Source organism: Mixophyes fleayi, chromosome 3 (assembly GCF_038048845.1).
Source record: "Mixophyes fleayi isolate aMixFle1 chromosome 3, aMixFle1.hap1, whole genome shotgun sequence".
NCBI lineage: Eukaryota > Metazoa > Chordata > Amphibia > Anura > Limnodynastidae > Mixophyes > Mixophyes fleayi.
The window spans coordinates 344,950,902-344,978,824 of record NC_134404.1 but is presented as its reverse complement, the minus strand read 5'-3'; the positions used below and the strand labels follow the sequence as shown (position 1 = coordinate 344,978,824).

Here is a 27,923-nt window from a genome sequence, read left to right as displayed (position 1 = left end):
GGCTTACTCAGTTCCACCATGTGTTCAAGTCTTCATCTCTTCAAGTATCCTCAATACATTTGGACCCTGATTCCCTAAAAAAAAGAAAAGTGGACTCCCAGATATGGAGGGAGTCCCACAATGGGAAGAAGGAGATGATGTCCCATGGGCTCTCCCCTATAATGTTCACAGATCTGACTTGGTGTTCAGTGTCTGTAAATTGCTTAATTAGCACTGGAAAAAAATGAGTCAGAGAGCATTATTAAACTTAAGAATAATTAATGTTATGGCGCAGAAAACTCCTTTAGGATGTTAGCTAGGATGACAATTTCAGTATTAATTTATGTTTTCTTTAGTATTTAGCTTTATTTTTACAAACAGTTTTTCTATTTCTAATCACATCAGCCCAATGAGCAGTAATATGAATACTCCAAATGTATTCAAGTAAATAACTAATACATTATAGCAGTAAGGGAAAGCGAACATGGGGACCAGGAATGACGTGAAGGATGCAGGCCAGTGGCATCCACCAACAATGAGACTGTGTTGGCTTTGTTTGCCCTCATCAGTGTAGGATAGGCTGCTGTAGTCAGGCTAGGTGGATGGAACTTCTGTGTCAGCACAAGCTCATCTCATGCTCTAAAAACCCAGTGAGCATGGCACTGACTTATATGACTGGCATGAAAATGACATTACCCACATTGTTTGCGTATATGCGATATAAAAAAAGATATAACAAAATAAGCAATTCTGTCATACGAATGTCCCTTGATATTTGTGTATGATTTTACCCATAGAAATATTTCTCAGATGCCACCTAGTTTATATTACTTTTCTACCTTTATCCAGCACAGTTCCAGAGTGGATCTCCATTCTGGTAGGCGGGGGGACAGAGTATCCTTATAAAGTATTTGTGACTGTACCTTTAATATTGGTCTCCAGCTAAGAGTAGATGAGCTGAGAAAGACTATGCCCATTCGAGACACTGTAGCAGGAGATACATTCTCTATACTGTGCACTTCAAACAGCAGCTTACAGCATGGAGCCATCGGAATGCGGTCACCATTAGCTAATGTCAAGGTCTTATTATCATCCAGCACTGAATTCAGGTTCTCAATCCAAATGGCATCTATAGGACCGTCCAAAACAATCCAGACATTTTCACCTGTAGATCAGCGATATGTGTACCGTGAGTTCAAAGGTGTAAAGAAGTGAACAAAGTAATATCATCATCCTAATACATTTAGGACCTGATTAATTAAGGCACACATTCTGAGCACAACCCAGGTTCAGTATTATACGCAAGTATCTAGGGATTGGGTACTCCCAAATTTATCAAGGCACGGATCTCAATATAGGTAGGCTGATGAATATAGGTGCAGGGCTGCTGTCTTCCTTTACTACACAGGACGCTGCAGGATACTTAAATGTCAGCTCATGTAACGCCAGTGTATTTTTTTTAACAAAATAAAATTCATAGGGCCCCTCCCGCACAAGGCTAGCATAGTGCTGGCAGTCGCAAAATAATGGGGGGAAAAAGCATGGTGTCCCCCTGATTTTATGAAAACCATGGGGTCCCTCTGCCATCATGACATACAGCACCCAGATGGTCAGCATGGGGTTGGATTCCATAGAGAGTTGGGGTCTGCAAAAAGAAAATGTGCACCCTCCCCTCCTAGGGGTACCCAGTCCTGTGGTGAAAGCACTAGGGCTCTTGTCATGCCCCTAGGCGGTTGTTGTGGGGTAATAAAGTGGTTAATAGTAGAGTAAACACTATTTTAGTTTGTGGAACTATAGGGCACAGCCCAGGCTGCCATTAACAGTCTGGGCATGCTAGTGCCTGTAGAACTACAATGGTTCTCGTTGACAGCGTAGGAAATCCCCCATGCTTATAAATAGACCTCGAGTCTTTTAATATTTCATTCATTCACGTGTGTTCCTTCATAGAGGAACTAAGTTCTCGTTATGTTGTTCATGCTTTATTTTTTTGAACTCGAGTTTGGCAAACCCCTACTTTATATTCACTACAGGAAAACGTCCTTTCCCCACTCAGTTCACTCCCTGAAGCCAGACACTGTAGTAAATGTCTTTGAAACAGGCCTGCATTTATGGTCGTATCTCCCGGTTCTGGGCATACGCAGAGTGATTTTGCGTACGGTACGATACGCTCAAAATCGGCAGATATGTAACTTGTTAAATCAGGCCCTTAATGTTTTTCACAACCCGAAACACACCTGGAAAGCAGATAATTACATGGAAAAGATATGAATCTACAGCTAGTGTACTGCTAAACATTTCAACATCACACGTTCTTAAATGTAAAAAGTTATAGTAAAGTTAGAAAAGGGGTGTTACATTTTGCTGAAATCCTGAACATTGGCCACTGTGTGTTGTTTACTCAGGGATTGGTGTTCTTTTATCTCTATGTGACTGCACAGTCTGTACTGACTACTGATTTCTTCACCTGCTTCTGAGTTTTGACTTTTAATATAACAGTTAAAAAATGTAACAATAAGGACAAAAATATATCAGCCACATTGCTATATTTTACAGTAAAAGCCAAATACTATCTGAGATTAGAGGAAACACTGGAGTAGATAACAAAGCAGCTATAAGCTTTCAAACCTTTTTTATTTTTCAGAGACTTTCTCCAAAGTGTAGAGAATATGCCATCTGTCCAATCATTGGTGACCATATCCAGCTGTCCAAACATCTGACGTACAGTAATAGCCTTCGGGTTCAGGCGTATCTCCCGGTGAGGAGACCCACACTCTGTCATGGCTTTCATAAGTAAGTTGATAACTGAGGTCTTCCCGGAACCACTAGGTCCAAGTGTCATCAGCCCATGACGTACTTTAGACATTTCATATAGCTGTGAAAATCAAAACATTAAACTTAACAAACTAGCGTTTTCATTTCTTACTGATGCAAATAGATTTACTGAGCCAGTAAACAGTGGAAATACTACCCATTTATTTTAAGCATTATTGAGTAAGGGAATTAATTAGCACAAGGCTCAAATCAGAAGAGGGATCAATTCAAGGTGGGCCAGGATCACTGTGACATGATCTGGGGGAGAATGAATTTGAGGGGAATAAGTCTTGATCGGGGGAGAATCAACTGAGTGGGAGTCTTGATTTCTGTGAAAATCAATGGGAAGTGCAGTTCTCCTGACTTTGTGGGCAGTCGAATGGACGTACTAATTATGATGCACGGGAAAATGAAGTTAATGAATGGGGATGGAGAAAGAAATTAATTGGTAATGGGGCTGATCAGGATGGGGAGGAAGCCGGGGGACAGAGAAGTTACATGAAGGAGGGAAAGTGATGATGGTGATAGATGAGTGAAATAAAAAAAAAAATTCAGGAGAAGGATGTATACTGAAGGAGATATGTTGATGTGTGCGGTAAGGGCTGGGCATGGATGGGGAAAACAATAGCCACTTATCTATATCAAACATATAAAATGCTTAATTAATCTAGCTATTATATTTGGGTTGTGCTTAGAATAAAAAAAAATCACCACTTATATCTTCATTTATAACCAAAAAGGTGGAGTAAAATGGAGGTAAAAGGTGTGGTGTTTTCTATATAATATACCATTTTAGGACAGTTTACTACTACTTCCTTCAGTAGGAGTTCTAGTCACAGTGTTTGGAATACACCCAGATATTGGATACAGTGATGTGTTATTATTAGACTGAATGAGTGGTGGACCAGGCTCTAAGTCTCTAGTGTCTGTGTGTATCTATGTATAGGTCATTATGGTCATCTGGATATAAGCTAGAGCTCTTTGGTATTATTTAAAGTAGTGTTTATTCACAGCTGCTTTGTAAAAGACTGTATTACTGCACCTGTACAAGTTTCAGATTCCAAGGTGGGTGATTTACCAGCCCTGATATTTCCACCTGATTTGAAACAGCCTTTTGGAGCTCAGTGTCTGTACTGCTGTCTAGTTGGATCTCTGGGAAAATGTCACTGATAAGACTGAGAAAAAGAGGTTCATCTTCATCAACCTAAGTGAAAGGGAATAAACAAATGATGTCAATTACCAGCTCAGCATGGTGAGTAATACTCACAAGCTATTCAAAGCCTGTAAAATATTAACAAGTACATACAGTAATAATAATTTTATTTTTATAGAGCTTTTCTCCCAATAGGGCTCAAAGTATCTGTGCGAAGAAGAGTAGATCAGAAATATAATGCTAAAATACACAAGCATATATGGATTCATGTCATATTATTATTATTGTTTATTTATATTTTTATATGGTGCCCAAAATTCTGCAGGGCTGGACAGTGGTGAAGTAGACCTTATTACAGAGAAATAGATACAGAAGACATAATAGGTAAGAAATACAACAAACATGCAAGAGACGTGATACAGGAGCTTACAGGGGGACAAGGTGGGAACAGGTAAGACAACAAGAGGAGAGAGGGCCCTGTTCTTGAGAGCTTACAATCTGGAGAATGTGGACAAAGGCAGGCAGGGCAAGCAAGAGTTGAGTTAGGTGGGAGACTGGTAGGCTTTGATGAACAAGTGGGTTTTTAAGGAGCATTTAATAGTTTAGAGGCTGATGGAGAGTCTGATTCGGCAACATGGATAAGTCTTAGAGGCAGTGATGGTCAATGTGGAGTTGAGTTGATAAAATGGCAGAGTAGAGAGCATTAGAACGAGTGTGAAGTGAAAAGAAGAAAAGTGGTGGGGAGTAGTTTGGGGATTTGTAATTCAGGAATGATGGATGGATTCTATTAAAATGGTGGAATCAGTGTAGTGATTGGCAGAGAAGGTTGGCAGAAGAGAAGCACCGGGAGAGAAAAAAAAGTAAAAGTGATCTCCATAGTGCTTTCCATGCTGAGCAGAAACCTCTGCTCTACACTGATGAGCCTCAAACAGGATGGGGTGGTGAGTTTCTGTCCCTGCACTTGGCTGAAAGGACTGCCATGTAAAAAAAATGTTCCAGTTACTGCTCCTGCAATGCAGATGATTATTTTAAAAGAAAAAATGTTGGGGTTTTTTTGTATTCACGTTAAATCCCTTTCTCTTACTCCATGGGGTGCCCTGGAGACATTGGTGTATAGATGTGGGAGTGAGAAGCTCTGGCACGTTAAATAATTCTTCTGATAGACAAGTTCCTCCCCCTCTGTACTGCTAGACCTCAATTTAGATTAAGTGTATGCAGGAGCCGGCACAATTTCTTAATTTAGTACTTTATTGTGCTATGTACTGAAGCGCCACGACTGTAGCAGTATGACATAAGCGGGTTGTGAGGGTACTCCCCAGGAATACCTCCAGGTATCTGGGGAAGGTAAATAGCAGGGGCTGTTGAACACCTGTGTTTGTAACTGCATATAACCTGTACACTGACTTCCTTCCTCATTTAAGTATGTCTGGGAAAGGGGAACACTTCCAGGGCCCTCCTTGCAGTGGGATCGCAGTTAAAAATTTTGTCTGCTCCAAGTGTAATGCCAAGCTTCAGCATGTACTATCAGACCAAGGGTCCTAATGTCCAGCATTTACATGTAGGGGCAACAGCAGAGGCAGGGGAACCAGTTTGGGCATGATCTATGGTTCAGGCAATGACCGAAGTTACCCAACTTCTGGTTGCTAGTAGACAGCCAAGCAGAGATACAGTCTCCTCTGCTCCTTTTTATCATCCTGAGGACAGCCATTCCATAACCCCCAGCCCAATGGTCCTCAGATTTGGTCTTGGTAACTCCAGCCCATGAAATTGGAATGGATAATCACCAACATTTATTTATATAGCGCCAGTAGGTTCCGTAGCGCTTTACAATTGGGAACAAACAGTAATAAAACAATACTGGGTAATACATGCATACAGAGAGGTAAGAGGGCCCTGCTCGCAAGCTTAAAATCTATGGGACAATGATTTGATACACCCTTATGGCTAGAGATGGGCGGGTCCGGTTCCCCGAGAACCGAACCCACCCGAACTTTGGGTATCCGAGTACCGAGCTCAGTAGCTCGGTACTCTCCCACCCGCTCCGAATCCAAATCGAGGCCGAACGTCATTTTGACATCGTCGGATCTCGTGGCTCGGTTCTCGCGATACTTCAAGATTATAAATACCTGCCTCCACAACAATCCATCGCCATTTGACAGAGGGAGAGAGCAGGGTGTAGTCACAGGCTGATTAGAGCAGGGACAGAGAATACAATATTCTTATTCCAATTGCTGTAACAAAAATCGCTAGAGAAGAGAGGAGGATAGAGGTTTATTTTATTTTTGTAATATTTTGCACTCCCCAATGCTTTTGGGGTGTCCCCCATAATTTTGCATAAATATTTCTGGCTGTCAAAAGTCATATCTGTCAGCAGTATCTACCAAATAATTTTTAGCACTCCCCAATGCTTTTGGGGTGTCCCCCATAATTGCGCATAAATATTTCTGGCTGTCAAAAGTCATATTTGTCAGCAGTATCTTACCAAATAATTTTTACCACTACAAGTGCTTTGCGCTCAGAATGGATTCAAAGCAGTCCACATATGATCAGAATGAGCAACCAGGTTCTGTCACCAGTCCTGATGTTAGTGTTCCCAGTACGTCATCTGGGCAAGGCGATGTCAAACTACAGAGTGTTTCGAAATCAGTCCAAAAAACAAAAACAAATTTTCTTTTACTGTGTTGAAGCAAAAAAGAAGTGTTACTGAGCAAAGTTAAGTGCCGATAAAAAAAATAAATTCCAACATGCCATTCTACACACGCAGTGGCAAAGAGAGAATGAGGCCTTCACCTTTGGCTATTAGTGGCAGATCCCAAAAAGTTACCCAGCCTACAATTGGTGCACAACTACTGTAACGCGTCAAAGCCGAGCTGCAAGATAACAGTAAGGCATTAGAGAATGTTTGCTCTTATTCACAAATGACAACAATCCCTGTGGAGAGTCCATCCAACAGTTGGATGTCTAATCGTGAGCATTCTGCTGATGTGTGCCTTAATAGCCCGAGTGTAGCCGGTGATACCCAAATTGAGGATGCCACTTTGGAATTAGAAGAGGATGAGGGGGAGATTTGTGTAGGCGATGAGGGCGCTAATGAGGATGTTGATGAGGATGAGGTTGTTTGTGTAAGTCCTGCACCAGTGGCAGCAGTTCTGGCACATGACAAGAAAAAGACCATTGTCATGCCTGGGCTTAAAACAAAAAAATCCACTTCTTATGTGTGGAATTATTTCTACCCAAATCCAGACAACAATTGTATAGCCATTTGTAGTGTATGTCAAGCCACAGTCAGTCGAGGGAGGGACCTTAACCATCTTGGAACCTCGTCTATGTTACGCCATTTAACGAGAGTTCATGGCAAAGTGTTGGGAAAAGCTGAAAGTTCTTCCCAAAAAAATACAAGCACTCCATCATCAGCTAAGACCCTCCGCTCACCGACATCCCGACGGCTACAAAATACACCCACCACACCATCCTCATCAATATCCTCAGTAGCGCTCGGAGTTAGCCCGGCATCCCACTTAAGGCTGGATGACTCCTGCACTATTATTGATTCCTCTGAAGAAAGCGTTAGTCCCACTGCTGCTGCTGTTGGGGGTGAATCGTCATCCCAGAGGCAGGTCAAGAAAATGAGCAGTCCTACATTTCAGCAATTAACTGTGAAACAATCATTTGCGAGGGGAAGCAAATATGACAGCAGTCACCCATTCGCCAAGCGAATCACAGACGCCATGGCTGCAATGTTAGTGTTAGATCTGCGTCCAATCTCCACAATAAACGCAGCTGGTTTTTCACAGTTAATTTATTTTTTATGTCCGCGTTACAGAATTCCATCGCAACACCATTTCTCCCGTAAAGCAATTCCACAACTATACCAAAAAGTGTGTAAAAATGTAGAGATTGCGCTGAAAAATGCCATTCTGCCCACTGTCCACTTAACCACAGATATGTGGACAAGTGGAAGTGGCCAAAGCAAAGACTATATGACTGTGACAGCCCACTGGGTTGGTCATTCACCTTCACCAGCAGGAACAGCAGCAGCATGTACACCACTACGTAACATTTGTCACAGGCAGGCCACTCTTTGTATCACTGGCTTCACTAACAGGCATACAGCTGACAATTTGTTATGCAAACTGAGAGATGTGATTGATGCATGGCTTATACCACATGGACTCTCCCCAGGGTATGTCATTTCTGATAACTCCAACAATATAGTGCGAGCATTACAGCTGGGTGATTTCCAACATATTCCCTGTTTTGCTCACACCATCAACTTGGTGGTGCAGAGCTTCCTACGAAATAACCGTGAGGTGCAGGAGATGCTTTCAGTGACACGTAAAATTTCAGGCCATTTCAGGCATTCAGCCACAGCATGTAGGAGATTACAGCAGCTCCAAGAGCAGTTTAACTTGCCCTGCCACCAACTTAAACAAGAGGTGGTAACTAGGTGGAATTCCACCCTGTACATGCTTCAGAGGATGGAGGAACAGCGCAAAGCCATCCAAGCATATTGCACAAGCCATGACTTTGGGAAAGGAGGGGGGATGTATTTCACTCTTGCACAGTGGGGAATCCTTTCAGTGCTGTGCAAGGTGCTGAAACCATTTGAAGTTGTGACGTGTGAGTTGAGTGCAGACTCTGCTAGTTTGAGCCAAGTCATTCCTTTAATTAGACTATTGGAAAAGCAGCTTGAGAAAATGAAGGAGGAGCTGAAAGCAAGCAATTCAGCAAAGTATGTTGGCCTTGTCGATCAAGTACTTAATTCGCTTCACAATGATCCTCGAGTTATTAAGATCTTGAACTCGGATCAGTACGTTTTGGCCACTGTGCTTGATCCAAGCTTAAAACCTACATTGAGTCTTTACTTGTAAATGAGCAAGATGTGAACTTTTGCAAGGAGCTATTGCTCAGCAAGTTGGCCGCTGAACTGGGCCTCGGCTTAACAACGTGTCCTCCTTCACTTTCTCAAGCTGCTGCTGCTCGTAAAAAATTAAATTTCCCAAAAAGAAGCAGGGAAGACGCAGGGGGCAGACCAGAACAATTTAACATCTGGGCTGGTTTGAAGGATTTTTCTAAAAAATGTGTCACTTTGCCCATAACTCCATCCAATACGAGTATAAACATGCAAAGGATGGTGGAGGATTACTTTCAAGAGGTAGTTGATATGGAAATGTCAGACAGTCCCTTTCATTACTGGGAAGAAAAGCAGGACATTTGGAAACCCATGTACAAACTTGCTTTGCAATACCTAAGCTGCCCACCCTCCAGTGTGTACTCTGAACGAGTGTTCAGCACAGCAGGGAACTTAGTCAGTAATCGCTGTAGAAGGTTACTTCCCAAAAATGTGGAGAAAATGATGTTTATAAAAATGAACTACATCTTCCACGAGGAAGGCCTTCACCATCCAAGACCTCCAAGCATTGAATGTTCTCTAATGGCGGATTCAAGCGGTGATGAATTGATAGTCTGTGATGATGACGTACACACTGATGAGGGTGAGGATGAAGCTGAAGATGATGATGATAACATCTTTTTAAAACTTTCTATGTAAGTGTAGGGTGCAATCTACCCCCAAAGAGGAAAGGGACTTGTGGCATTTCCATATCACGTACCGTCTTGAAAGGCTGCTGTTTGGGCAATTTCTCCTTAAGGGTAGGGTGTCATAGACAGAGTGACCCCAAACTGGCTTTGTCCATTTCTCTTAATATTGTACAGTCTATAACGGCTGAATTTTTTTGTATTTTCGACAAGTGGAGGGGGGACTAGAGAGCCCAAACCAAACTGGCTTTGTCCATTTCAATTAATATTGTACAGCCTATAACGGCTGAATTTTTTTGTATTTTCGACAAGTGGAGGGGGCCTATAGAGTCCGAAACAAAACTGGCTTTGTCCATTTCTATTAATATTGTACAGTCTATACCGGCTGAATTTTTTGGTTTTTTAAACAAGTGGAGGGGGACCTATAGAGACAGAAAGCAAACTGCCTTTTTCCATTTCTTTACATATTTAACTATAAGTGTAGGGTGTAATATACATCCAAAGACGATGGCTGCATTGCCAATATGCATAGATGAAGAGGAAGACAATCTGTTTTGTGTGTAGAATTAATGAAGGCCTACCAGGAATTAAACTGGTTTTTGGATGATTTATTACCTCTACAATTAGATTACTTATCTATGAAACAGTTGGAGCACTAAATTGGGTTATTTTAGGCCCAAAAACATTGATTTTCCAACAAAATAGCAAAACATAACCAAACAAAACCAAAACCAAAACCAAAACACGCAATGGCGGTTTGGCAAAACCGAAACCAAAACCAAAACACGATGGTAATCCAGATCCAAAACCGAATCCAAAACCAAAACACGGGGGCCAGTGACCATCTCTACTTATGGCACGCTTGTCCAAATCTACCTCTATCCCTGTTCCAGGGGCCGCTATCCTTAAGGACAGCAAAAGCAGAAAGATGGAAGTTACACTTCAATTAATTTCTTCAGCAGCAGGGGCTGTGCTCAGATCCATACTTGCCTCAGCATGGGTTAACATACTTGGAAAGTCGGACAGACCAGTTAGTGTAACGTCTGAATGATCCTCTTGAAACACATCTGGGATGTGGTAAAATATGTATGGAAGACCGCTATTTAATGCCGATCTGTTAGGGGCCAGGATCTTGGCTCTGTCGGGAGCATCCTGCCTCACTCTTTGGTTGTGGGCCAGGTGAGCAGATGATGGAGGAATACAAATTTATGAACATAATTATTCAGAATTATTATTATTATTATTATTATTGTTGTTGATTTGTAAGATTCCACAGTGCAAATGAAGACATGAAAACAAAGGGTTGGTTGGGCCCTATTCAAGAGAGGTAACTTATAATCTTGAAAATTACCTCAATAATTCAAAACATATGTTTCATTATAGTATGGTACAAAAATTGTAGTAATGTACAATAACTACCTAGCACAAATAAGCAGAGAAATTAAATTTAAATATATAAATATATATAGGGTACTTACCATCTTTGACAGATTCATATCTCGTAAGCCTCTCATGACAATACTAGTTTCACTCTTATCTGGTCTCATCTGTTTTTGTGCCGCCAATATTCTCAAAACTGACAGGATGTTTCTCAAGCCAAAATCATAATGAACCTAAGATAATGTAATTATATGCTACTTTTATATGCTGCTTGATGGATTGAATGGATTTTAGCGATTAAGTTAGTTTTGATCTAATTTTTGTAGGCTAAATTCACTTTAGAGATTGCAGATAACTGGGCGCTGATGAAATGTGGAGACCAGAATGGTAAAACACCAGAAACAAGTAGCAATTTACTGCTTCTGCTTAACTTTACTCAGGTCATTTCCATAGGTTTAAATACATTGTTAATTTATCTGGCTCTGTTCCACATACCACAAGATGTTGCTCATAATCTATGTAAATTTTCCACATTTGTGTTAAGTAATCTGATAATTGTGAATTTTAGAAACAAACCTGTAACTATAACAGTAGATTAGGTATTTTAGTTAAGGGTTTGAGAGTTTCAATAAATATTAAATATTTATGAAAGTAAAAACACAGAATATTTAATTACATAAAATCACAAAGCAAGTACCTGTTTAGTAAGCTGTTCCTCGCAGAGTTTATATAGAATATAACATTTCTTAGACAAAGATACAAAGTCTAGAAACCCACAACTTGCAAGCTTTACTCTTATTATAATCTGAAAGAACATATCGGGAAAAAACGTTACAATACAATTTAATGTAATGAATTAAAAATGCAATCTTCAGAAACTAAATTACATTACATCATCTGAAAGAGTAACTCTTATATTTAATTTTGGGAATGTTGCTAATTCAATTGTTGTCCCCACAACATTCATGTCGTACATAACAGTTAAAAAAGCCACAATTAATTCTTGGGGGGGGATACATATGTTTTATAATTTCTGTATCTGGGCAGTGGGTGTAAAGCTTTAGCACATTACCTGCCTGTCGGGTACCATCATAGAAACAGTTCTAAACTGAATCTTCAAGTTTTCAGGAAGTTTCTGATGTCCGGAATACTCAGGATTCTAAGGAAAACAACATTATGTACCATGCCAGAAAATATTCCCAGTAACATTTTAAGAATTGATCAAATGGAAATGTTTCAGAAATTTACCATTGTGAAAAAAATTGCAAATTCCAGGTTTAGGTCAACAATATCCCCATCACTAAACAGAAATTGTTTTTTCCTTTCTTTTCGTGCAGTTAATACGATATACATTTGCTGGGCTGCCACGGACAGCACTGGCAGCTCAATTTGGTGGAATTCGTCAAAGGTTCCCCAGGAGCCTGATTGTGCAAGACCTACAAACATGACAGTAAAAGTCCATTTATGAAGCTGCAGCTAATCTAGATCAACTAACATTTTAAAATGCAAAGTCGGTACATACATAATCCCCTCCAATGAACTATGCCCAAATCAGCACAGACCCACGCCCATATTATTGAAAGATCACGCCCCTTTCTGGGTCTGCAAATTGCGACACTCCAGCCAAAATAGGTACTAATGGGAGTTAGGGCTAATCAATGAATGTAAGTGTAATGGAATTTACCCTAATGGCTGGTTTGTTGTGGCAAACAAAACCTCTCTATTTGTTTAATACACTGAAATGATACTTTAATAACTAAGAACTTGATTTAATATAGATAATTCGGAGTAATATACCTTATACAGCTTAAGAACACTAAAGTGGCCACATTCTGAGATCATGTAGTCATACTGTAGTGGCAACAATTCTAGTACAATGTTAAAATACATTGTTTAAGACAAATGTTTATTTTTTCAATTAATAATATAAAAAGGTGAAAAATAATGCGTTTCATAATTGCTCGGAATAGAACCATGGACACACTAGCAATATTATTCTGTAACATATATCTATCTTGTGTCTTTTATAGCTACAAATAGCAGGGGTACTCCCGTTTCTGACAAGTGCAATGACAAGAAAAACAGTATGGTAAGATCAGCAGGTAATATATTCTACCATATTTTATGATAGTTTGGCCACAGGGGGCGCTGCTCCATGCAAATTCATTTTACCTTTGTAGAGCTAGGAAGATGTCAGCTGTCAATACAGAGTAACAAGTAATTTCTGAGTGAACATTTACAGGAAAAATAAACTTAAAATACACAGATCAATCAGCTGCCTAATATTGTGTAGGTCCCCCTCATGCAAAAGCAGCTCTGCCCCGTCGAGGCATGGACTCCACAAGACCTCTGAAGGTATCCTGTGGTATCTGGAACCAAGACGTTAACAGCAGATCCTTTATCCTGTGTTGGTGTATTTAAAAAAAAGATATACGGTATTGATAAACATATATTGATGATATCTTTTTAATGTGAACTGGTAGCCAAGTGGAATATAATCACTTTGTTGATCAATTCAATATCAATTATGCAACCTTAAATTGACTCATAAATTTGGTGGTCAGATGATAGAATGTTTAGACCTATTTATGGACAGTTCTATTTTAAAAGAAACACAGAAGTAACAAAAAAGGGGAAAAAAAAAGATAGGATACATTGAGTTTTTATCATTCATGTCGACACAGATGCCTATGATTAGACTTTTATTGCATGGATCTTCCATGATTTTTGACTTATTTCCAATGTGTTATGTAAGATCTTGTACATGATTGTGTAGTTCTGATCTGTCTTTTGCATCTTCTTGAATTCTCTTTGAAATAAATAAAGAATTTATTAAAAAAAAAAAAAGAAACACAGAAGATATCTGTGTCTACAGTCTTGAAAGAAGCAGACTTGAATTTGAATAGTTATTTAGATTATTCCAGCAGCCACAATGGCAGATGGAAAAACAATATCCCATTCTCACAATTTACCCTGTTACATAGGAATTGTTTGAATGTGGATTCTGTTACACAACAGGCTAGCATTTTTGAGGAGCCTATTTTTAGAATGAAAATGTCTAGTAAAGGTTATTGAAGATAGTTTATTAAAAAAAAAAGTGTAACATAAGTACTTACTAGTGTATAAGAATAATAAGCAATGTGAATAAATTTTTTCTGTCTATTTGTTACTAATTCTGCACAAAGAAGTATCAGGAATATTATGGGGAAATACTGGCATTTGTTGCAGTAACATCCAATTTTAGTACCCCATATTTCAACTAATCTAGTATAGCGTATAAGAGAGATAAAACTCTAATAACCTACTCAGGTATTTATGTAAATTTTGGCTTATATAAAACCAAAATTTTCTTTCCCTATGGGTCCTTCATATTATGTCAAATATGTAATAAAGATGTTAAATACTTTATTGATTCTAACAATAAGGGAAAGTTAATAATTAAGTCTTGTATTAGGTCCTGTATTCAAAGGCCCTTTATAGAAAACAAAATATTTTAGTGATTCTAAGAACAAAGAAGAGTTGATGATTAAGTTCATAAAACAAGTTGATAATTAAGATAATGAATTGTAATAGTACTCATGTTACTTATATACTGGGACGTGGCTGTGGCCTAAAATATATTGGTAAGGACCTTTGATAATCAAATGCCTGAAACACATCACAAATGTAAAAAATAAGAGAATCATAATGTCCCACTTTAACCCCTAGAGGGTTGACTGACATAACCCCAATACTTAGTCATGATTTTAGCATGGAATTTTGCTAATACGCTTTACTCCGGACGCTTTTGTTACACATTCAGACCTGGACACATCTTCATCTCTGAATATGGCCTACATAAACATACATTTGTGTGCAACTTTTCATTTGCAAATTACGCTTACGCTTCACTCCGAATCAAAGGTTTCAAGGAATACTACCATTTTAATACATAATTCTCAGGGTACTTTATTTAGATTCATTTATAAATTAATGTTAAATAAATACTACATTTCTATAAATATTGAGTGAGCTTATCCAATCCAATGGTTTTATTTGGATTTATCATTGGACCAGTTGGCTATTTATTACACAATACATTTGATTACAGTCAGACTATTATTATTGTAGGTGAGCAGACTTCCCAACTTGGTTGCAGCAGTTGTTTTCTGTGCGCCTGACTTGGAGTCCCATTTATAGGGGGTTTCTCCCATTTTCTTTTCTTTTGTTATTATAATAAATGTCCATGTTCCTGCATGTCTGAGTTATACTGTTACTTTATGCCCTGTGCTTTGCAGCAGTGATGGGGATAAAACACATTTGTCTAACCAGGATGATGAATACTACTACAATGTCACTTGCAGTCATTCTGTGGTCACTGTTACTTATGTCTCAGCAACAAGAGGAGCAATAAGTGCAGCCACAGGCCTTTGTCATACATTAATATATATTTGACATCTCTCCATAAATAAAAAGAATGGAAATAGTCTGTACCTTTATAAATTCTTCCTAAACCTCTAAAATCCATCTGGTCAGAACAGTTAAACACCACAACATATTTCCCCAACGCTTTCCCCATATCTTTTACGGTTTCCGTTTTCCCCGAGCCAGCAGGCCCTGCAGGAGCTCCAACCATGTTCATTCTTATAGCTTGGGCTAATGTAATGTAGCACCTGCAAATAACACAATCAGATACATGAACTGGCAAATGGTGGAAACAAAGAGCTATAAATAGCACCAGCTAACTACACATGACTTATCTTTCCTTTATATACAAAATTATGACTGGTGTATATTGAAAACAGGAGAATTTGCTGGATATGTTTTGAGTTATTTATAGCTGAGAGCACCAACAGTCCTTATATAGATGGGATGTCCCAGTTTTAAAGAAAATAACTATAGTTCTGTATCAGGCACCATCTGTGCTGATACAAAGAAACAAGTCCTGTGGGCAGTTACATAGAGCGTGGCAGCCGCCAGACCTCCTGTACCATATGGAGTGCAGTGACACTGCAGGGAGGGGGCAAGTGATTAGACCGGACAGGTACGTAATGTATGATTACAGCAAAAGGTGTAACACTCAATACATACTGTATATCTATATAGAATAGTTACATAACTAATTATTTGAGGCCTTTGGAATATTTGAATATGTGTTACATTATCACATGTAAAGAAGTATGTTAAATTATATGGTATTGATAATCATGTTGTAAGCAAGTGGTGTGGCTTGTGTGTTATCTTAGCATATTGCCCCCAGCATGGTCAGGGTTGCATATAAAAATGCTGGAATACTGTAGTTGCCTATAATTATGGATACAATAGATGCAAGAGAAGAACCTTAGTGACAGTGACAGAGGGGCAATAGTGGTGGCATGTTGAGCAGGAACTTCAGTGACCAAAACAGCTGAAGCTGATGATGTTTCATGAGTAACAGAGCCTAAGTTTAAGGCAGCATGGAATTCTGAGGGAAAACAACATCAGGGAAGGGCATCTGTTAGGGGTACTTGAGGACTAGCGTTGGGAAACACTGCCCTAGAAGGTGAGGTCAATGCTAATCTCTACTTAATGGCACTGACTTCATCCCATGTTGTAGCATTTGTTTACCAATGGAATGGTTTCTTCCAGGATGACAATCCCCCATCCATAGAGAATTTGTGGTCACCAAATAGCCCTGTTGAGCACTGATGCATAACACTGCTGTTTTCCATATGTAATGGCCATATATCGCAGGTTCCAGATGTGAACCCAATATAGGATACTACACCTGAGACTGTAACATTATATTGTTGTTCCCATTATGTTGTTTACTTCTTGTACATGTAAACATGTGACAATATAACTTACATTGATGCTTTTCCAATGTATAACATAGCAGCTATACAAATGTCTTGTATATGTAGTGAATACAGGTATATATATGTAGAAGCTACATACTCAAATTCCCTCAACCCCATACCTTCTCTAAGAGATACATTGTTATAAACCACATTTATGACACATAGGGGCATATTCAATTGTCGGCGGAAAAGCCGAAAATCTCGCGCTCTGCACACTATTACCGTTATTACGGTAATGGTGCACATAAAAACCGTTATTACAGTAGTTTTCTCACTGGATTTCAGCTAGCAGCTCCCAGACCCGCGAGCTGCAATCCAGCTTACTATTACCGTAATAACGGTAATAGTTTTAACGCGGCGGGGAATGGGAAGAATTGAATATGCCCCATAGCACACATTCCTCCTTGCAAAATGCAGTGTTTGCCTACATCTGACTCAGTAATATTGCATCTACTAGGAACAATGCCTAGATATAACAATGGCCTGTTAAAGCACTAGATGTAACTAGCTTTGTACACATGAAACCCAACAAGAATGAGGCAGGAAAGGTTGAGCAAGGATGTGTTACTGTGAAGCGCTATCACTGTATACTGTTGCAACAATTCACTTGAAACCTAATATGTTTGGCTCTGTGAATTTTAAAACACATTTTTGGGGTTCCACTTACATAGGAATAACTACAGAATTACGGAAAGCTGTAGTGTAATCACTAGGATTCCATAGTCAGAAGGTAACTGCATAATTTGAGGAATGCTTATTAATTTAAATGTCTTGCAGGTAACTATACTGTGGACAGAGCATTGAAGAGTATTTACAATACAGCAAAATACATTGTTATAAGGCTCAAAAAACTGCAGTTAGTAATGTTGTCATGTTATAAGAATGTTAATTATAATCTTATATATAGTGTTCCTAAAGATCATTCAACATACCGATTAGTTAATGGTGTAATAACAAGACGACTGGTGCAGCCCAGAAATTCATTCTGATATACAAAGTCAACATCTGTAATAGACACAATCACTTGATCCCGATCTTCGTTAAAATAGAATCGGATTTGCTTCAGCCACTCAAAGTCCATTACTGACCGGATTTGCATTCTCACCTAATATAATATAAATACATGCATTATTGTCTCATTACTTCGGAGGAAATCCCATCCAGTAAAACATAAAATAAGAAAAACATTATATGATGGAAAATGATTCTGGTGGTTTAATTCTGAGATATGTACACTGGCTGGATGCATATAAATATTAAGTTGCCAGTCATCCTCTTGTTCCTCAGGGTGAAGTTACACTGGGTGTCATAGTGCTAGTCAAAGTAAAATATATATAAAATCACATAGCCATGATCAGGAGTTCTTTATAAATAATAGATCATAGAGCTCATGTCTAACCACTAGTTGATGAACTGAGCAAACAGCAAGCATTTCCAGAGGGCCTCCCCAGTGACATAACTAGAGCCTTTGCAGCCCATATGGTTTTACGGGGTCCCCAGGCTACAGGGAGAACCGAGAGGTCCAGAGCAGAAAGAGGAGGTCTAGAAATGATTTACTTGAACTAGTTCTGAAGCAGTGTGACAGTCCAATGGCTCCATCTGCACACACTGCATTAGCAGGCCAGGTCAGCACTGTACTGATGGAAACTGTGACATTCTGCTGCAGCTCTATTAATAAGTAAATTATTATCAGTCCCCACTACAGACAGGTGACGCTTCTCTGACCCTATGGGATCTGATGCAGGTCAGAAAGCTGAGACTACAGTCATCTTGTTGCTGTAACGTGTCTGGCCCTCCCCCTGTGTATGAATCCACCAAACCACATAGTCTGTCAAGCTGTCACTCAAGCTCTGCCTGTTTAGTTAGAGAAGTACCTCCCTCTGAATATGTCAACCTGGCAGCATTGTGGGCATATTGAGTTAAGTATAAACACTCCAGTTATTTTATGTATATTATTCAGTCAATAATACCAAGACTTTTAAATAGATAAATTTCAAATTGTAGATTTACTCTGTCCTAAATTACCATGTCAGTAGTGATTATTAATTAGCATAACAATAGAATGCTAACATTAAACAACAGATTCAATTTGTCCTAACACAATGATGCATCAAACTTAGCTCAGATCTAATGATAACTACTGATGCATGAATGGATTCAGCCATTTGGAAATGAAGCCCAATTTCAGAAATTCAACATTTACAAATTAATTAGACAGTCAATTCTTATTTGCCCAAAATGAGACAATGAGGTCAATCACAGTGTGTGAAATGAACAGAAGCAAATCAACAAGCATCAAGAAATATCATGTCTGTAGCCTTATAAACGGAGCTTACAGCCTCTCGGACATTTATTAGCCCTGAATTGTACTAGGGGATCATCTGCAGATGATCTCTATGACTATTAGTATCCAGACTAATTTACACTTCTGTGCACACTGCACTTACTACACAGATGTGTATCCAGTACTGCAGTATTGTCTGATTTATCTTTTCCCTTTTTTTTAGTTACACTTTTACACACTAACTACAACACACTGACTGATGCAAAACACTGTTCATTATTCTTGCCATCAGCGCCATTAATTTTATAGGCGTAGAAAAAAACAGGAAATTCATTATAATCTCAACCAGTGTATTTGTTACAATTCTATAAGATGAAAACTGATTCCACACATTGTCATGAAACATTTACACAATCTCTATCCCCAATATATTTATTTTAAAGAGCAAGTTTTATACCTCTTTAGCCTGAAGCTCTCATTTTTTCAGGAGGAGCTCTTATAACTCAGTGTCCCTATTACAACAAGGGAGATTTATATGGATGTCCCTGCAATAGAAATGTGTCATTCTCCTAAGCCAATCAGTTAGGAAACTGTTTGGTGGCCATGTGATGGCAGAGAAAGGAGGGAGAGAAGGGATTTAAGTTATGAACATTCCAAAGATTCACTTCATACACTACAAAAGTTTGTGGACACCCGAATATCACATCCACAAGTGCTTGTTGGACAGCTTATTACAAAACTATGAAAATGTACTCTTCTAGGATGGCTTTCCACTAGATTTTGGAACATGGCTGTAGGGATTCGCATCCATTCAGCACAAAAGCATTAGTGAGGTCGGGCAGTCAGGTTGGGTGGTAAGGCCTGACTCGCATTTCAGTTCATCACCAAGGTGTTCGATGTGGTTGAGGTCAGGACTCTGTGCAGACCAGTCAAGTTCTTCCACACCAAACTCAGGAAACCATTTTTTGGAGATTTCATATTATTTATTAAAAAGCACAAAATAGGCATTTTAAAAGTATACATTGAAAATGTACATTTGTATCAAAAAGTATTGATCACATAATAGTTGCAGATACATTTGCTGGAATGTGTACATCTACACTAAATACACTAAGAACAAATTAATTTTAGATTTTTACACAGTAATATAGCCTTCTATCATCAGTAGTAATAATTTATGTACATTTTTCAAATCATCTTTAAACCAAACAAAAATTAAGATCTTCATCAAGATGTCTGCCTCCAAATATTTAACAGAGGTTTTCCCCAACATCATGATGCAAATACTGTACTGTCCACTACATATTTTGGCCCTGGCACAGGATGGTATTGTGGCATTCCTTGTAAACTCATCTGGGCATAATAAGCAGCTTGCTGTCTGTAGTACTATGCTCTGGCAGCACTGTAATCTACTTGACCAGCATGTGGAGCTGCATTGGGAGTTGGTACAGGTAGCCCTTGTTTTTTTATTTAAATATTTTTCCCATGCTTTTGTATAATCTTGCGTTGGCACTTGCTGGCCCATTTTCTGTAATACGCTTCTCCAGATTTTTTATAGCCTACATGCCCAGTCTGAGGTGCAGCTGGTGGCTCAACTTGTCCATTAGGTTGGGTTGTACTTGGTCCAGTAGGTGGAGCTGCAGGTGGCTGAGGTGCTTGCTGTTTGTAATGGCGAGCACAATATGCTGCCAACGCTGCAGAATTTGGGTCTGTTCCAGCTTTACTTGGGTCTGGCTGTGCTTGCTGTTGCCAATGTGGGTATGTATTTCTTCATCCTTATGGGGCATACGGTGCAGGAGGACCAGGGTTATAAGGTGGGGCATTGTAGAGTTATAAGGTGGGGCATTGTAGGGTCCTATAAAAGCACCAGGTCTATGGGGGCCAGGTACACCACCGAGAGACCCGTGAGGTACTGGAGGACCTACTGGATTCCTTCTCTTTAATCAGTTGTCCTGCTAAATCTCTCTGATGTGGAGATACACGTACAGTGAATAACTTCATGTTTGGTGGAGGTTTTCGCTGAAGCTTTATTCTGGCACCAGATTGCTGACTTATGTTTTTAATAGTCCCCCACAATATAATCAGATTCTAAAGTGTCAACAACAAAATAAAACTTTTGCAGTCCACCTGGAGGGTTCATGTTCTAACTGCCTTGTCCTCTGCCCCTTCCCCTTACACCTGGACCAGGTCCACCAGCATTTACAGACTGTATGCTGCAAAGCAAGTCTGTTGTAAACTCGACTGCATGCCGACATCTGTCTGGAGGACCAGTCATTTGGGCTGTTCTTTCTGCAGTAGATCCATCATCTGGCTTAAATTGTATTTGAACATCTGCATCATTCTGAATTTTTTTGATTATTTGCCTATTTCTGCCTAGTAAAATTCCAACTGTGAATCTTGGTATTGGGACATCGATCCTTCATTCCCGTCGGTTTTGTGAGCCATACTCATTCCTGGCTTCCCTGAAAACTCTTGATCAATTATAAATTCTAATACAATATCCTTTGCTTTCTGAACTTAGTATGGATTCCCTGTAATTCTTATGGCTTATCAGATACTGTGTTCTGAGGTCCATCTTGAATCATAACTATTTTCACACCTCCACGTTTCTGAAATTGTATATACTGTCTTGCCTCCTTTTCCAATAACCAACTTCACTGGCTGGAATCATGATTTCCTGAGCTGGATTTCCTGGACCACATCCATGATGGTACCCAGGTGTGGGCTTCCCCCTTTTCAACAATGTGATCAAGCAGCCTCTTTGCACATTGGACTGAATCAAGGGTGCCATCTAACATACAGGATCTATCAGGAATGCCACTACCATCAGGAGCAATTTGTATCTTGCATCCGGATTCTTGCTGAATGTGTGATATCTGTTCACCCCCTCTACCAATTATGAATCTCACCATTTTATTTGGAACTTTGTACTCAGTTACAACAGACCTCTGTTGCTGGTTCAAGGGGAGATTGAATGAAGGGAATGAATCATTTACAGGAGCAACTATCTTTTACTCTGGTTGATCTCCATTATGAAGTGGCCTCTTCTGTCTACCAAAGCCATAGTTGTTTGAATTTACAGTAGGCCATCTATCACTTTCAATTTTTGCAGCAATCTGTCTCTCCATCAGCAAAGTGTCCTTGATTCTGTCGGCAGAGCCATTGGAATAATCAGCCAGCTAGCAGTAAACCATGTGTGTGGTGTTGTCATAGTCATGAGTGAGGTGAGAGAGAAAAATGAAAACCATTTATTGATAGACCTCACTTTGTTTATGAGGGCATTGTCATGCTGAAACAGTAAATGGCCTTCCCCAAACTGCTGCCACAAAGTTGGAAACACAAAATTCTCTAGAATATCATTGTACACTGAAGCATTATGAGTTCCCTTCACGGGAACTAAGGGGCACAGAGCATACTATAAAAAAACAACTTTAGACCATTGTTACCATCCACCAAACTTTACAGTTGGCAGTACACATTCAGGTAGGCAGCATTCTCCTGGCATCCATGAAACCCAGATTGTGAAGCTTGATTCATCACTCCAAAGAACTCATTTCACTTCAATGGGAGTGTGCTTTATACCACTCCAGTCAGCACTTGGCATTGTGCATGGTGATCTTGTGTGTCGCTGCTCTTTCATGGAAACCCAATCAATGAAGCTTCCATTAAACAGTTATTGTGCTGACATTGCTTTCAGAGGAAGTTTGCACTCGATAGTGAGTATTGTGCTCAAGGACAGACAATTTTTACATGCTACACTTTTAAGCACTTGATGGTCCCGTTGTGTGAGCTTGGGCAGCATTTGATGCAGAGCTGTTGTTGATTCTACTTCAGCATAACAGCACTTACAGCTAAATGGTGCAGCTCTAGCAGGGCAGAAATGAACTGGAAGGTGGCATCCTATGACAGTGCCACGTTAAAAGTCTTGATTATTATATAGCTGTATGTTTGATTTTATGCTCCTGTTAGTAATGGGTGTGGCTGAACACACTAATTAGAAGGGGCGTCCACATACTTTTGGCCATGTAGTATATGTCATGTCATTCAAATTGAATGAAACAACTAAGTAAGCCACAATCAACAGCGAAAAACACAGCAAACTACAACTTCAAGAGTCTGCACAATTTATTTAAGCTATTTCATTATGTCTTTTTCATAAATTAGTTTTCACCCTTATTAATAGTATTGATTTTTGATTGATCTTATTTTCCTATACTGTATTTCACTATTCATGTGGGATAACTATTACAGCAAATTAACATATTTCATTATATTTTATCTCTATTGATCTATTTATCTATCTATTTGTCAGTATATTTCAGGACTTCATTTTCATTACTATATTCTGACACAGTTACACCTTCTCCCAAAAATAGTTGAGCCCATACAGCATCAGTTGTACCTGCCAAGAGATGCTTTAACCCTGCACAGCTACACGTCCCCTGAAGCAAGCCCTGTCCACTGGTGTTTTTACAGGTGTTTATGGCTAGTAAAATGCATGTAAACAGGTCTGGCCCTAGAAATCAGTGTTTCTGGTTCCACCACATCCCCCGGTGTTTTTATTACAGTTGTGTTCCGGCTCTTAGATTATGCTCTGTTTTTTTTGCACTTATTGCAGATAATCACATTAGTGAAGCCTACAGTTAGCTTCAAATGCTAAAAAAAACCATTAACGATTATCAGTCCTCCTTTCCTCAAAATCATATCAAATTTGTTAATTAGTTAAAATACATTACCAAGTGATCAAAGATGTCTCGCTGCTGTATATGAATTATGATTAGGGTTTCATATTTCACCCTCTCATACTTTTTAAGCTTAAGAGTTGTCTGACCAATAAGTGAATTTAAGATTTTAAGAAACTTCTGGTTGGTCGCTTGCATAATTTTTCTATCTTCATTTGCATTGGTCAGAGCTACTTCTGAGTCATGTGTCCATAACATCTGAATCCCTAAAAGTCCAACCTGAAGAGAAAACAGTGAAATGTATAGATTAGAAAGTATGTGACCCCTTGCAAAACATTTAGATATTGATTGTTAAAGCTTCTAATCACATACACTTAATTATTTTTTTTTACACATTTTAACAAACTTAATCCAAAGGGAAATATTACATTTCTATGCAAAATGAACTAAAAGCTGAAACAGTTTAAATGTATGCACCACAATGTCACACACTGACACTCCAGGCCTCTCCTATTTCCAGATTACATTCAGCGGTGTTTGAAAGCATGTGTCTGAGTGCTTGCTATGGTTAAGTGCACATTTTTCACCTAATGGCTGTGTGACAAAGTATAGCCAATGCACTAAATTAAATACTGTAAGTACACATCGGGATGAACTTGGATTGGATTCATCTCTAGCAAGAAATTGTTTGTTTCCAATGGGCCAGTTAGCAGCAGTTTTTTGAAGGGGGGGCTGCCTTCATCTGGATAAACACAACCAGTTAATCTTGATGGATCTGTATCTCTTTCTGGCTGCATTGCGTTAAGTATGGCAGAAATCAAGGAAAGGTCATATTTGCAGTACTCTCTTCACTTTATTATTTTTATTTCTTTATTTCGTAGCTTAAAAAACACCATTTGCCTTTTTACTAACAATTGTAACAAGCCGACTTATTTCCAAATTATTTATTTTTACTATATTTTTAGAGACGGGACGCTAAGGGAGCTTTGATCATGGACAGACTATGGAGGTGTGGATTATGTGGATGCACAGAAAAAGTGGCCTAGGACAGCAGAAACCGTAAAAACCCAAGACTGCAAATAGAAATAATGTTTGAAATTTGCAATAAATGTATATATATAAAAAGGGTTTTTTGATACATAGTAGCCATTTACATGTAACATATGCTAAATTGCATCTTTCAGACCTAAACATAAAGGGACTAATTTAGAGATTTTTGTGTAGTGCCACCATATTACACGGTGCTTTCCAAGAGAATAATTAAATTCCACACAGTCAATTGTTGTCAGAAGCCGATTAACCTACCAGTATGTTTTTGGAGTGCAGGAGAAAACCAGAGTACCTGGAGGAAACCCATGCAGACATGGTCAGAACACACAAACTTCACACACATATAGTGGCACTGTCAGAACCAAACTAATGACCCCAGTGCTGTAAGGCAGCAATGCTAACCTCTATGGCACCTTACACAATATACAAGTTGAGTACAGAAGAGATAAGCACGTGTAAGTCTATCATGCACAGATGTGTATCTGAAGATGGGGTTAAATTGATGCTTAATTCAATTTGATTCCATCTCTAGAAATACATCTTAGGAAACTTATCTATTACAGGTCCCAAAACAATGATGATGATGATGATCAGTACATACTGTCAGTTGATAAAAGAAAGAAAGAAAGAAAGAAAGAAAGAAAGAAAGAAAACAATGTGTCAGAATGTAACACATGCATCTATCTATAAACAGCTCCTCATAAGAACACACATACTATTCTCCACGTCCTATTACACCTCTGGAGTTTCTGACATTGCTAGCCTTATTCCTTCAGTAACACAGGAGGATTAAATTTGGAATTTGATTTGTGGCCATTACTGTTGTAAAAAAAAAATTTCACACTTCTTTTTATATTTTCTCTTTATCATATATCCTCTATATAACTTAGATTTGTATTTTCATTGGATCTATGCACTACATCGTTTTTACTTCTTCAATATGAAGTTTTATTTTTAATTCCTTTAATATGTGACCTTGCTTTGTTTTTTTATGACTAATAAAGTTTGTTGAATTGTCCACTATAAAAGGAGACACAGGGTACAGCATGCCTTATCCTTGATAAAGTGCCGTGAGGACGAAATGCATCGGATATAGAGCAACACTTTGTTTTTTTGGGCTACTAGGCTTTCCGTCACCAGGAAGAACTCTGCTATCCACCTGGGTTCCAAATCACTGCTGGACAGAGAGGGAAGTTGTGTGAGTTCAAGCGGTGGATGGAATAACATCTAAAGAGACTCTACGCGAGAGAACCCCATTTGCGAGTGGACTACCGGGAATTACTGGGACGCTGACAAGCCGTTACGTACAGGGAGAGATTAGGGTAAGATCTGCCATCTTTTACATTATACTAAGTGTTCCTTACCTCACTACACTCAATAGAAGAGTATAAACATTTGTCCCATGTTTTATTTACATGTTTTCATGTGCTAGATCCTACTTCTATAGTAAAGTGTTCTATGTGCCGAGTATAAGAGAATTATTCTCTTTTTCTCTTTTGATCACATTTCCACAATATTTGGCAGCAGGTTATCACTTAAAGGAGTAGCACCTATTTTTTCTTATTTCCATGATGATTATATTGTATATTTTGCTAAGACAACATGAATTCTCTATATTTACATTAGGTTATACAAAAAATGTATATGGTTAAATGTTCTGTGATATCTGGTATTACTCCCAGAGATCAAATGCTAGATTTGGTTAGGAAAATGTTGTAAAAAGGTTTGAGGTATGAAATACGCAATGCACTATATGTTTTGGTTTCAACATTCACAAGTTTGCTCAATCTCCAATGTTCCAACTTACATTTGCAAGACAACGAGATCCACTATATCTACTTTTTGATGGTTATTGAGGAGTTCACTTATGTTCTCCTCTCGCACACCTTTTGTCAGACCAATTACCCTATTGTGGGGATAGGTTAGTGATGCAGTCCACACAACTAGGTTCCCAATTACCCGCTGCTCCACAGACTCTCAATTTATCCTTTTGGAATGTAGGTGGCCTTAACTGTCCCATTAAATGCAAGAAGGTTATTAATCATCTTAAACAAGACCATATTGACATTGCGTTCCTGCAGGAAACCCAGTGGAGGGAAACTGGTGGTTTTGCCTTACGAGCTAGTTGGATTGAGGATTGCAGCTTGGCCTCCTATAATGCAAAATCTAGGGTGGTGGATATGACAATTGCAAGACATCTTCAATACATAGTTTTGGACAAAGTTACAGACCCTGAGGGTCGATATTTGCTGGGTCACTTACTAATTAATGATTCAAAATTTGCTTTCTTAAACATATACACGAGCCGCGACTCACTTCCTGTTCAGCCTCTGTGTCCCGACTGTCAACATTTCCTCCTGGTCCCGGCCGTTGCCTAGGTAACGGTTGGGACGCTCTCAGTCTTTAAGCGCCGCGTCCCGACATCTAGGGCAGCCGGGCGCGTGCGCACATTCAATTTAGTTATAGTCCAGCTGGGCTAAGTATTTCCTGCTGTGCAGGACAGTTTTTCATTGGCCCCTATCTGTTTATAAGGCAGGGACAAGCCCTCCCTGCCAATTATAGTCCCTGCTTCAGTGCATACTACCCTGCTGTCTGTGCTAACTGCTTGCCTTTTTGAACCTGATTACTGTTGCCGACCCTCTGCCTGGATTCTGACCTTGTTGATTGCCTGTCCCCCTTGACCTATTGCTCGGATACTGACGCTGCCGTATTGTCTGTGACCCTGAACCTTTGCTCGGATACTGACTCTGCCGTACTGACTGTGACCTGTTTGACCCCTGGCCTGGACCTAGGTGCTACCGTTTACTGGCGACCTACACTACCTCTGCCGGTATCTTAACTCAACTTCTATGTGTGCACCAGCGCTGCGTTCCCAGGCTATCAGCTCCTACTACTAGAGTACAAGACCTGGGGGCATCAGAGTACCTGTGAGCGAATTTAGCTCTACGGGAAAAGCGGTTCTTATAGGTGAAGACCTCTGAAGCCGTTCTAGGAGCTGATACCTGGGACGAGTCATAACACTTAGGAACTGCCTGCCCAGGGGAGTTGCAAAAGATCTCGATTGATGGGCTTCTCACACTATCCAGCCCCCTCTCCTACCTCCCCAGGTGTCCTCCCTCAGGTGACCCCTGCTGGGTCTGACTCCTGGCTGTCTGTAGAGCTTACTAGTGGACAATAGGGAGCAAACAGAAATAACAATGGTAGCGTAATTCACTCAACTCCTGAGT

At 39.4% G+C, this 27,923-nt stretch overlaps 1 protein-coding gene and 1 pseudogene across 1 annotated transcript in view; both read right to left on the bottom strand.

The window, feature by feature from the left end:
- The window catches only part of DNAH8 (dynein axonemal heavy chain 8), a 354,390-nt gene that overhangs the window by 150,791 nt on the left and 175,676 nt on the right, over window positions 1–27,923 (bottom strand). The window contains exons 42-51 of the mRNA XM_075204457.1: window positions 23,701–23,925; window positions 17,613–17,785; window positions 15,335–15,513; window positions 12,110–12,297; window positions 11,934–12,020; window positions 11,559–11,666; window positions 10,960–11,094; window positions 3,833–3,994; window positions 2,605–2,851; window positions 903–1,144 (exon numbers count right to left, since the gene is read on the bottom strand). Coding sequence (XP_075060558.1) covers window positions 903–1,144; window positions 2,605–2,851; window positions 3,833–3,994; window positions 10,960–11,094; window positions 11,559–11,666; window positions 11,934–12,020; window positions 12,110–12,297; window positions 15,335–15,513; window positions 17,613–17,785; window positions 23,701–23,925 — 1,746 coding nt within the window. The remainder of the gene's footprint in view (window positions 1–902; window positions 1,145–2,604; window positions 2,852–3,832; window positions 3,995–10,959; window positions 11,095–11,558; window positions 11,667–11,933; window positions 12,021–12,109; window positions 12,298–15,334; window positions 15,514–17,612; window positions 17,786–23,700; window positions 23,926–27,923) is intronic.
- LOC142142536 (far upstream element-binding protein 1 pseudogene) lies at window positions 20,837–22,989 on the bottom strand (annotated as a pseudogene).